The 12,462-nt window shown below is 38.7% G+C and overlaps 1 protein-coding gene, 1 long non-coding RNA gene and 1 other non-coding gene across 4 annotated transcripts in view; all 3 read left to right on the top strand.

Annotated features, from left to right (window-relative positions):
• The first annotated feature begins 315 nt into the window (after positions 1 to 315).
• Positions 316 to 6,671, top strand: LOC137070533 (uncharacterized). Of its 2 annotated transcripts, XR_010904280.1 has the most exons (8): positions 316 to 409; positions 954 to 1,015; positions 1,246 to 1,292; positions 3,660 to 3,740; positions 4,696 to 4,759; positions 5,997 to 6,068; positions 6,319 to 6,360; positions 6,587 to 6,671. It is a non-coding gene; the product is annotated as an uncharacterized lncRNA (long non-coding RNA). The 2 variants fall into 2 exon arrangements; XR_010904279.1 differs by having other exon boundaries at positions 319 to 409; positions 6,319 to 6,671.
• Positions 4,487 to 4,620, top strand: LOC137072200 (small nucleolar RNA SNORA18). The gene has a single exon (XR_010904647.1). It is a non-coding gene; the product is annotated as a small nucleolar RNA SNORA18 (small nucleolar RNA).
• A 1,819-nt stretch (positions 6,672 to 8,490) lies between the features above and the next one.
• Positions 8,491 to 12,462, top strand: part of castor2 (cytosolic arginine sensor for mTORC1 subunit 2) — a 29,064-nt gene continuing 25,092 nt past the window's right edge. The window contains exon 1 of the mRNA XM_067437766.1: positions 8,491 to 8,901. Coding sequence (XP_067293867.1) covers positions 8,789 to 8,901 — 113 coding nt within the window. The 5' untranslated portion in view covers positions 8,491 to 8,788. The remainder of the gene's footprint in view (positions 8,902 to 12,462) is intronic.

The following is a 12,462-nucleotide window of genomic DNA, read 5'->3' as shown; positions in this document are numbered from 1 at the left end:
AGATATTTTTATAGCTTGTTAAATATGGATATTTGTCTAACAAAAATCCATCGTTTCTGAAGACATTTATTAACCCCCCAGAGCCATGTGGAATATGTTTATTACGGATGGATACTCCGATTGTATTCGTCTAAAAGAAGAATTTCATATACACATAGGATCGCTTGAGGGTGAGTAACACAGACACAGATATGTATACGGTGAGTAAATCATGGGGTGATTTTTATTTTGAGGTGAACTATCACTTTAACGTTACCATAGAAACGCAGAGGAAGGCGATGAGAGAGCCGTACAATGTCGTAAAGTTAGCTACTACGGTATAAATGTGACGTTGCTCTTCCGTTTCTTTCCTTCCTCTTTTGCTTCAACTCGCTTGAGAGCGCGTGTGAAGACGGCTGATATAAACTAGGTAACGTATTGTTACTTCGTGTTTTCATAATCCACGTTGTGTTTTGTTAAGTGTAATTTGTATTACCTTTGAATATGTTTAAAGGCGGAAACTTATTTTTATACGTTCTAGCGAATAGTATACTGCACCACGTGGTTGAATAGTCCCGTAGATTCGTGTGCACACACTAAACCACCCACAATAGAGCAGTATAGCCTACTAATAATGCATTTAAACGTATTACTTTTGTAGTTAACTGCAATTATTATAGTCCATCCAGTGATGATTCGGTCACGTGGCGTTTGGTTACTGATTTTGTAAACTAAAATAAATAAATTGCGCAGATCTCCTTAATTGCCAAGCAGAACAACACAGTGGAGTTTCTCAACTATGGCAAATTCCTCGATCTGCATGGCTAGAAAAAGACCGGGTTTGCTTTCATCACTGTTTAACCGTTGCAATGATGACAATGAGGCCTGGGATATCCTGACATGCCTATACGGCTGTAATTTGGTACTGCATCTTCATATGTATCAAATGCTTGTTTTTTTCCTTCCCCTTTCAGGAAGTTCTTAAGGCTCTCCGTGTGGTTTGAAGCCTGTTGTAGCCGACATATGCAATATGGAGGTAAGTGGTGCGTTATTTTTGCTTAGAACGTAAATGCACAGTACTAGTCAAGGTCTAGTCATAGTGGGCTTAGGAACTAGTGCAGTGCAAAGATTACAATTCCCTTCTTTTGCAACCCACTGTTGTGCCCACCAAATGACAGTGTTACTAATGAGAAGAGACATGTTTAGAATGGGAGTTCTTTTGTCAGTGTTTGTTTGTATGCAATTTAAAATGTACTGTGCTTGCAGGTTTCGGGTGACATTAATAGCCCTCCTGTGAACAGACAGGGCAGTAGGTAAGAATGAATGAGACTGATATATTAAAGGTGCACTATGTAGTATTTTTGCAGTAAAATATCCAAAACCCACTAGGCCAGTTATATTTTATTCAGTTGAGTACTTAACAATATCCCAAATGTTTCCAACTATTTGTAAATTGTTAAAATAGCTATTTTAACCAAGGACCTGGGACGTGTCAGCATAGCGTTTGAGCGAGTCGCCTGTCAATTGCGTCATATCTGCGTTACCCTACGTTTTATTTGACAGAAGTGCTTTTTAAGGTACGTTCACACCGAATGCAAATGGAGCGTCTGGAGGGACTGATTTTCTTGTTAAGTCAATGGAAAGGCGTGTCTGGCGGTCCTGCGGCGCGATTCCGCCTCGTTCGCGCAAAACGCAAATTTGAAGCGAATTGAGCGCTATGCGTGTTACGCGCGAGTGATGCTTTTTGTGCGTTCACGCGCTTCGAGCGAATTCGCATTTAGGCCCGAGTGGAAAAATTTGTACTTTGGCGTCAATTAACCAATGAGGAGCCTGCTTGCTGCTGTCACGTGGTAGTGACGTGATGACAACCCTGCATATAAATAAAAAATACTGTTTTGTCACCAAATGTAGTTTTAATGCTTTTTAGATGATAATGTAGTTGTTTAAAGGTCCCGTTCTTTGATTCCATCTTTCAAACTTTAGTTAGTTTGTAATGTTGCTGTTAGAGCATAAAAAATACCTGTAAAATTAGTTCGATACCAAGCGAGATTTTATTAAACAGAAGATCCCTTTCAAAGCCTACAGCGAACGGCAGGTTTAGACTACACCCCTGCACTTCCTTCAGGAATGTCACTAGAACAGTTTGTTGACTAACCCTCTGCCCACAAGTACATGCAAAATAGGGGGCGTGGTCTTGTTGCTATCCCACATGGAGAAGCACGCGCATTCAGCGCTTGCATCTTCCCGTTATGGTAAGAGGCGGGACCTTTCCGGGCAAAGTGTGCTAAGCTGCTGTCCAATCACAACACTGGAAGTGCTGGCCCAATCAGAACTCGTTACGTGTTTCTGAGGGAGGGACTTCATAGAACAAGGAAATCATCAGGCTGTTTTTAGGACAGAAGAAACAGCGCTGTACCGATAAGTCAAGTGTTTTTTTTTTTTACAGGCGAAACATGGACTTTATTATATTGCCCACTGTAAACATAATCAAAGCGTCAAAAACATGCGAAGAACGGGACCTTTAAAGCTAAAATGTGGTTTACTTATACAGACAGTGCCTATTTAAAAAAGGGAACTCTTGTGTTTTTGGAGTTGTGAGATCCAGCGAATAATGAGCTGAGCACCTGGTGATTGCTGGCTTGGATGTCTCTGTAGAGGTTAAACATGACAATTCATCTTAATTAATCTATTGTTGCCTACCAAATCATTTTGATTGAGGGCAAAGTTAAGTTTCATAACTATTTTATTTAAATATACAGTGAAGATAATCCAGGTAGTGCGTTGGCTGAACCACGTGTGGCTGTTAAAGTGTGTGTGTGTGTGTGTATATATATATATATATATATATATATATATATATATATATATATATATATATATATATATATATATATATATAATTAACTGAAAGGAGGCAGAGTGGTGTTTTAGGACATATTTCACCTGGAGTGCCTTAAACGTGCACCTATTTAGCTTCAAATGATCGATTTCTATGCGCGTCCAATTTGCTGCGGACATGCGACTGGCCGCAAAATGTTCATGCGTCAAAATAGATGTGATTTTGACGCTCATTTCGCGTTTGGTGTGAACGCAGCGTTAGCAGTGTGGACAAGTCGCAGCAGCGCCGAGCGAATGCAAAGAGTAACGTTTTGCCATAACATCATTTTAAACACACTTAAATTTATCTAATATGATAAACAGAGCTGCTTTACCTTATACTCATGACCCGAAACGTGGAAATAGTGCAGGAGCCCGGCGACTGTCCCGGTGCTCACAAGCCTTATGTTTGTTTAACAATCGCTCCAGCGGCCGTTCTCAGCTCCACAAAGCTCGGTCCTGCTCTGGTTTACACTACAGTAATGTTAATATCCGCATCCATGAACATGATTTCTGCCCGAGTCCCATTTTCCACTGGCTGTGAGGTGAAGACCACATGTCCCAAGATACTGCACTCAAACTTGGCTTCATCAAACTATGCCTTTGTTTAGAATAAGTGGCCTCTAGTGGACAAAGTTGCATAGTGCACCTTTAATTAACAATGAGTTCTGTAATGATGATTGCCATTAATGTTCAACTGCTCTTATAAACCATGAAGAGTGTGTGCCTTTCTGAACAGTCAGCTCTCTTTGAGTGTGCTTAAAATGCATGTGCTGTGCTCTTATGTTTCTATTTGTTTTCAGGCTCCAGAACACAACACAATGTTGGCTCAATCCTGGGAGTTCATAAAATGCTTTTTGTTCCTGAGGAAGCTTGTTGAAATGGTAACTGTTGCCTCATGTTAGCGGGGTTTTTTTTTTCGGTTTTTTTTCTTTTGTAATAGTTTCTGCTAGTGTTGCACGATACACCAGTACTAGAAAAGTATGGCGATACCCTGCTTTTACAATAGGTACGATATGGAATGTTATTAGTACCGGTACTTTAAGCAGGACGGCGCTAATATGAGCTGTACTTATTAATTTGCATCGCTGTGTGACAGCAGCTATCAGGACGTGTGTATAGAGCTCTGCTTCCACTGTTCACTAAACATTGGAAGTAGAAGTTAAATATATTTGAAAAATATTAAATTACTTGTATAATGAAATGAGGTTTTTGGTCATCCCAACTTGTTTGAGAAGTGAAAGGTTAGAGAATGATAACATGGTTGATAATGTAATATCTGTAAGGATGTTCACACTGGCATGTAGTTATTATGGTCAGGAACATGGAAGTGAATTTTTAGTAATAAAATAAAACAATGAATTAATTCCGTTGTCATAAAATTATTTTTTGGAATTGTATACTAGATTAAGCATTTACTCTAATGCTTTGAAAAATCTATATTTTAGTCATTTATAATAGCTGCAATATTTCCCTTATTTGAATAGCAAAATGTGACAAATTTAAATTGCACAATTATGGTTATGTCTCTTATTTGTGACTTTTGGAACGAACAACAGTCAGATTAATTGAAAGCAGCCTAGTATCTGCTTTCGTTTTATCTGTAGTGTATTTTGGAAAAACTTTAAAAAATGAGGTCTATCCCGACTGGCCCCTCTCAGTAGAGCTTAGTCGTTGGAAATACCTCAAAGATAAAGTCTGTAGTATCGCTTTACCCATGTTGCTAAATGTTAGCTTTGTGGGGATAAACGCTGCAGTACATTCCATGAGGTTAAAGGATGTACCTTTGTTTGTCACGCATAGAGCAACATCTAATTTCTGTGAATTTCTGCTCTGTAGGTGACCTGAAGTATCCACTAGGAGGCGCACTGCCCCTTTTTTGGTGATTGGAGGCGAGTTCAAGGTATGTAATGTTAAATTGGCTTATCACAAACAACACTAGCCTGCACTGTTGGTATCTGCATCCAGTTGTATGTCTGACTGGAATGTTCAAATGCCAGTGCTAGAGAACCTCAACACCTGCTCTTATTGGACCTTACATGTTTGTTGTTGGGTCCTAGCAGTGGTCGAGACAAGACCTTATGAAGGTTATCTTTTTTTCCTCCTTTCCTATGCTATTGACGCTGACATTGGGAGCGTTCAGCTTCAGAGTAGTATACCCAAAAACGTTCTATATTGGCCAACTATGCATGTCTGCTGTTTGCATTGCTCATTTGAAATGTGGTTAGTGTACAATGTCCCCTTAGGTAATATTCTGTTCTAAATGTATCAATCATATACTGTTAATAACTATTATAAAAACATTTATCACTCGTACCAAGAAATATTCGTATACTAATTTTCTCTAAAATAATCAAATGTATGACTGTTAGATTGTAAACCTCATTTTACTGTACAATTGTAAAATTACAATAGGAGTATTTGGCACTCTTAATTTCATTAATTGTCAGAATTTCATGTTAAACTTTTAAACCATTGAGTTTGTAAATGCACGGAGAACTTAGTGCCCCTATTATGCTTTTTTTCTAAATGCGGTTACATGTAAAATGTATGTAAAATTTTAAAGATCAAGATGCATGAAGGTATTGTCTTGGGTTATACAAGTTTTAAAAGGAAATTTGATTCTGAACTGCTAAAGCCAGTCTCACTTGTTACATGCATTTCAGTCTCACTTATGTACCTATGTAATATAACAAATTAATGCCAGCCTATGATGGTCTTTGTCTCATTGAAAAAAAACCATTGTCCGAAACACAATTTGGAGCCTTTAAAAATGCATAAAAAGGGGCAATTTAAAACCTCTTCTGATGACGGCCTGTTCAATTAAATTGCAGCCTTTGCACCAATACCCATCTCGATTTATTACAATTAATCATGCAGCCCAAGCGACGCCGGTTTTGATGTGTACGTTCATGCACAGCCGTGTAATACAGTGTGGAATGAGTGTCAGTGTGCTGTCAATTCTCCCATATACCCTACATGCCCCACCTCAAACCTATATAACCTCCAGCACTCAACCAAGACGCTCTCCGGGGAGGATATCGGCATACTGCGACCTGCCCTTTTTAGAAGCCTTGTGACATTGTTTCAATAGCTCAGCATGTCTTGATAATCCTGACTTGTTTGTGTTGTGCCCACAGGTCCCATATGGTGAGCTTGACGAATAACTGCTGGCAGGGCATCATTCTTGCACGCAGCGCTGTAAAATGAAAGTAAGGCTTCTGTATTTTGGTCTTGAAAATTCCCAGTTGTATGAATGCTATGTATGTATTTGGTCATATACCAAGGCTTTTAGGATACGTGGTTCCTTACTTGCTGCGGACATGACCAAAGATTAAAACCCATCCTAATGAGTCGCTGCAGTTGTACTGCTGTCAGATTTATTAGGAACATTTCCTTAAATGCGCTTATACTCCAAATGTACGGTTGTACAGGTTTGTTTAATTGCTTCTTCTCTCTTAGGTTTTGATTTGATGTGAAGGGTTTCCTAGCCGGACTTGCAAGGTGAGAGCCGCTCGACATCCTCGGATCACTTTCAAAGGGGGTCAGCCACTTCTCCTCACTGGCGATCCTTAACGCCGTGATCCTACATCAGTGCCCTATGAGATGTTTTGCAGGATTTTTTGTTAAATAAAATGTCTGCATTCTTTGGGGCAACACCTGATTTTACTTTAAGTGTTGTCTTGTATTAGCACTTATTATTGTAATTGCCCTTTGTCTTTAACAACAGTTGGTGCTGAGATCGTGCAGCGCAGGAAACCAAGCCTTACTGTGTTTTGCGGTGATGCAGTTTTCAATAAATAGTGTAAAATGCATCTGCTCTGAGGTGTTTGTTTTTCTTTCTCCCGTTTTGACAAAGGGTGCTATATGAATGAGGGTTGAAGAGCTTGTTTTTGTGCAATACTTTAATGAGTAAACCCCAAGGAACATTCAAATAAATAAAAAAATCAATCCATGGCATGACACTTGAAAATTTGAAGTCTGAAAGCCTCATGCAGCCAGTATCATGCTATTTAAGAGGTTGGTTCTCAGGGCTTCATGTGGGTCATGGGGTTCAGATTAAAAGATTCTCTGCAGAACACTGCTTTTAGTGCTCCACTTCTGCTTTGACAAGCTGCCTTTTGAGTGTAGCTAAGCCTTTATTTGTGAGCGCTTGAATGTTCTGTTGCTGTGTTTGATCTTCGGGGAATGTCTTGGTCTAGTTTTCGGCTAAGCATTTTGTTCACAAGGTGTCTAGTCAGGAGTGATAAGTATACTGTTGCTTGACCTACACAATGTTAATTAAGCCTTTTATTTTAGATCCATTTGTATTCAGACAAGGTTTTAGAAGCCTTTTAATATCCATTAAGCAAAAGTTTACATTAAAACTGTTAGTGATAAAGGTATAAAACTGATCCTTGTTGATTCTGATGTGAAGGTACTTCAACATTGATTTTTAGTTGACTCTCATGAACAAATTTGCAGTGCTGGCCAAACAATTTTAAAACAAGTTTCTTAAAATATTTGGTGTTTTGGTCATGAACTTCTGCTGGGACAAGAAAGCATAGCATGTTGGTCCTTGAAGGAAAACCATGACTAAGTTTGTGCAAACATTCCTGTTATTAAAAACAAAAACATCCATTTGCCTGTGGCAAAGTCAAAAGCTTACCGCTCTGTATGTTTTGAGTGGTAATGCAGAAAGAAACAGCATCTAAAGAGGAGTGCTGTCCTTTGAACTGAACAATGCCTGTCCCTGTGAGAGATCAGAGTGTCCCAGGGATCTTATCACAGCTGCACACAAAGAATGCTTGTTGTTTTATGACGCTCTGCAGCACCGTCCCTGGTTACCGATAGTCAGCACTTGTGAATTATTAAACTTCTGCCTTTTATTAGCTGACACACTCTGGCCAGGAATTGGTAAATTAATTAGTGTCATGATCTAATTATGTATGTTTATTACATGTGTATAATAGTTGTTTCAAATCACCCTGCCCCAAATGTAATCTTAAAGACGCAACAGAGGCTTTACAATCAATATCGAACTATCTTCTATACAGTCAATGATTTGCAGGATTATGTTTAGGATCGCATACTAAGAGTGGGGTAAAATGTGTCACTCAATCTAGAAAAATGCACCAATTGTAGGCAGGGCTTTTAATGTTAACTTTTTTTTACTTCACTAAAAGTACATTTTCGGTATGGTGGGTAAGATTAATAAAATCTTTAATTTTGAGAAGGAAACTTTGTCTTTTTGGTGTCGATAAAGACAACAGTTTCATGATGAACATTGTCCCAGGCCATGTGATGAAAGGGAGTAAGGTCTTCTATGGTATAATCTCGAAGGCATCCATCAATAAAAATGTTGTCCTCGTGAGCAGTGGCCCTGCCCCTAACTAGTAGGTGGTGGCCTATATCTTGTAATTTTAGTTAAATAACGACATTACTGAAATTTTTTCAGGTCGGAAAAACTCATGTGACTTTTTTTTCTATTAAAACAAAAAAGAAAACGTCATGTGATTCTATTAAAAACGAAAATGTGCATTGATGAACGATGTAGCGCTAAACTACATTTCCCATCATGCACCTTCTGTACGATTCGTCCCGCCCCCTTTTTTTGACTGACAGGTTGTTTGTTTCACTGTTACCAGCTGCTGGCCCGTTCCAATCCTTGTCGGAGTGGAAACACGGGGGCCGACAGTCCTCTTTTTTTCTCCCTTCCCGTTTACCTCGTTGTGCTTTCTTTTATTTCACCCCGCTTTACTCTCTTTCTCTCTTTTCCTCGGCAGATAACTTTTCCTTTTCTCTCCCCTTCTTTCCGCTCCGTTTGAAGGTTTTAAAGCCCTGTTCATAAGCGCTACTTAATTATTTATTTATTTATTCTTTCTTTTTTTATCAAAACGGAATAGGCAGTTATATTTATTTTAGATGTACCACAAATGAGAAGACGCAAAAGATGGAGCTGCACATTTTAGAGCACAGTTTAAAAGTAGCAAGTATAGCGAAAGAGGGGATCCAGATTTGCACTCATGGATTAATCAAACTAGCTTTTCTGCCTTCTAAAACAAGGTAAGTAGCTTTACGAATCAAGTTTGCCTTCTGTTAAACATGTATGCACTGTCGGTTAAATATCTTCTTGAAGAATCTGACGCGGAATTACATTAGCTTACCGCTACGCACATCGTAGCCAGATGCAGTTGCAGCACTTTACGTTTTTAATCCGAATGTATATTTACTCATTTTTAAAAAGCCAGTGACACCATCAAGTAAGCGGTCATGTGTGTTTTGTTTAGCAGTAATGATTGTCTGTGCTGTTGTTTAAGTTCATTCGACGGTAGAGGGGTGTGTGTGTACGTGATCGGGGTTGTTTTTCTTCTCGGGCAGCGGTATAAATATACGGAGGGGGATGTGGCTTTAAATCTCCCTGTCTGTGATGCTCAATGCACGCTCACGTATTGAGCAGCATCACGGCTTTGATGCAGCTGAAGGGGGCATCCTGATGACTGTGATGGGAAGCTTATCCTTTCAGTGCTTCAATCAAAAACGGACCATTAGTTTGAAAGAGATTACACTGTTGGAAACCTGTAAACAACTGCAAGAGGAGGGAAAAGTTGTGGCCTGAACATGATTTGCATGAATTTGGTGCAATGGTTTGCTTCATTTGAACAGAAATGTGTTTTCCTTTTGTGTTAAAGGTTTAGTTAACCCAAAAATTTAAATTATCACATGATTTACTCACCCCCAAGCCATCCTAGGTGTATTTGACGTTCTTCTTTCAGACGAATACAAGCAGAGTTGTATTTATTTATATATGTACAGTCCTGGCAATTTATTTTATTTTATAAATGCAATTAATTTTAGTTTTGAAATGATTCCAACCACATTTCAAGCAATTCAAAACCATCATCATGGCAAACAGAGCGTGCGCATCTGTCTTGGCTGCAGGAAATGATGCTTTAATATATCAGACAAATTTCTTTTCAGGCTGATATCTATAAAATTAAAATTGAAAATGTATCTGCCGATACTGATATGGTGACCGATATATTGTCCATCCCTAATCATTGCTGCTGGAAACATTCTGCATTGTATCTCATGCTGGTGCACCCTCAAATGAAGGCCTTTGTGAAGAAAAAAAAAACATCTATTCATAGTCTCAATGGCCCCTTGCTGTGTTTGCGTAAGCAGAGTGTGTGAGCACATCTCCAGTCCGGCTCCGGAGTCTGAACCTCAGGGAGAAACATCCTGCTCGGTCATTTGGTCTTGTTAGACTGTGGACACTCTCTAACACACACACACACACACACACACACACAGAAAGGCCTTTAGCTAGAGTTAAAGTGGTTAGTAAGACAGAGTAGGTTGTTTTCATGTCTTGATTTTAAAGAGTCAGTGGCTTAGATCAGGGGCCCTATTTCCCTCAGGCCGCTTTTTATTTTGCATGTTTATTTGCTGTTGCGTTCAGAAATCTCATTTTCCAGGGCTTTTCATGATCAGATGCTTTATTGGTTCTGTGGTTCTTAAAGGGATAGTTCACCCAAAAATGAGTTACTCACCATTGTTATTTCTTTCTTCTGTTGAGCTCAAAAAAAAAACTTTACTTCCACAGTAGGAAAAAAAACTCTTATGGAAATCAATGGTTACCGTCAACTGTTTAATCAACAACATTCTTCAAAACATCTTCTTTTGTGTTCAGCAGAAGAAAGAAATTCATGCATGAGTAAATGATGAGAGAATTTTCTTTTTTGGGTGAACGATACCGACAGACTTGTTATGAAAAAGTATCAGTGCATTCAAGAGACTCTAATTCAGCAATATCACAAAGCTTGCTTGGTATTGATGATATAAAAAATGATCAGTTGACATATTTTGACATTTTCAAATAGAAAACTTTTCTTTGGAGCTCAAAGATGTTTTGTCATGACTCAGAGCCTGGAGCAGTAATAATGACATCACCTGTGATCGAAAGGAAAAATACTGAAAGTAATGTCTCAGCAAAAACATTGACGATCTGCAAATGGAGGGTTATTAATTTGTGAAGGTTTATCACATTAAAAAGCTTTGCAGCTGGGCTGTTTTTAACATTCAGGTTCTGTTTGCAGTGACCTATTCCTCCTTGTGGTTTGCATTTGGCTTTGAACAGCGTTTCTCCGGGGTTTTCTTTTGTATTCAGTGCTGTATGTTTTGCTCATCAGACCGTGAAATAGATTTTAAGAGCTTTTTTTTGGATCGAAATGCAATTTCATGTAGAAGTAGCATTTCTGATATGGCTATTTTTCTTATTTTGGATCTTTGAATCGATTCTGACTTGGCAAACATCTAATGCTTAACACTTGTTTTTCTGTCGCAGAGGCACAGCTTGAATCAACTTGTTTAGTAGCTGTTCGTGAAGTTTCTCAGAGTGATACAGAATGTGCACAACACGAGGGTAGCTCTGGAAATAGTTGCTTACAGTTTGAAACATTGTTGCCAGCCCTCGGGTTGTGCTGGATCACTGTTTGCCCAACAAGATATAGAAGATGCAGAGGGGAGTTCACTCTGGAATATACAATAAAACAAAACTCAACCAAATGCACCGTCACCATAAAAAAAAGACTAGGCTATATGGTTTTCAGCAGTTTTTCAATGATTCAGGGGTTGGTTCTGTGCAACTTCCAATGGATAAAATTCAGTTTAATTCAAAGTCCAGAAACTCCAGAAGCAATACCAGATCAACTGGAACAGCCATCTTCTTGTAATTTCAGTCTCGTCCGTAAAAATGGAGTTGGGAAATAAAAAGGAAGATGCAAAGACCGAAACTGTTGGAATCAGTAAGTATTTGGTCTTGCGTTTGAAAATAAAATCCGGTGTGTGTGTCTTCTGAGACCTCTGGAACGGTTGTTAAGAGCACATTTCTGAGCGAGTGAGTCATAGACTGTTGAAAATTTACAATGGAGATGTTTTGTTCCTCTGATTTAAGAGCATAAGACATGTCTTTACTATACGATTATTGCTGCTTTGCTTTTATTGCTCATCTAAGGACTCTCAAATTAGTGTGGATTCATCAGTCTCTCTCTCTCTCTCTCTCTCTCTCTCTCTCTCTCTGCTCTCTCTCTGCTCTCTCTCTGCTCTCTCTCTGCTCTCTCTCTGCTCTCTCTCTCTCTGCTCTCGCTGCTCTCTGACTCAAATTTAGCCCACAGCTCAATGAATTCCTACTGGTGCAGAAAGGTGGATTTTTATGTGGGAAAGTAACTCTGAATTCTTTCAGATGGACAGTTTTGGGGTAACACAATAAGTAACGGGAAGATTATCAGTATTCAGATTACTTTTTTTCAAGTAACAAGTAAAGTAACATTAAGTTATTTATTTGAAAGTAGCCCTTTTATTTTCCTTTTAATGACCCTTTTGACCCTTTAATGACTGACAGCTGTCCTGCCCCGTGAGGCATTGTGTGTGCTGTGTAAACATGATGGTTTTTGTAGTTTTAGACTAAATGTGAGCATACATTTACTCATCTTACTTAAACAGAAAAAAAGATAAAGTATTCCTTAAAATTAATAAAAGCAGTAAAAAGTAAACTCACAAACCTGCAATAATTAAATGTTAAATAATAAAAATATACTTTATGTATTTAATCTCACTTTACTTTAC

Source organism: Pseudorasbora parva, chromosome 3 (assembly GCF_024679245.1).
Source record: "Pseudorasbora parva isolate DD20220531a chromosome 3, ASM2467924v1, whole genome shotgun sequence".
Taxonomy (NCBI): domain Eukaryota; kingdom Metazoa; phylum Chordata; class Actinopteri; order Cypriniformes; family Gobionidae; genus Pseudorasbora; species Pseudorasbora parva.
This window is presented reverse-complemented; position numbering and strand designations above follow the sequence as displayed.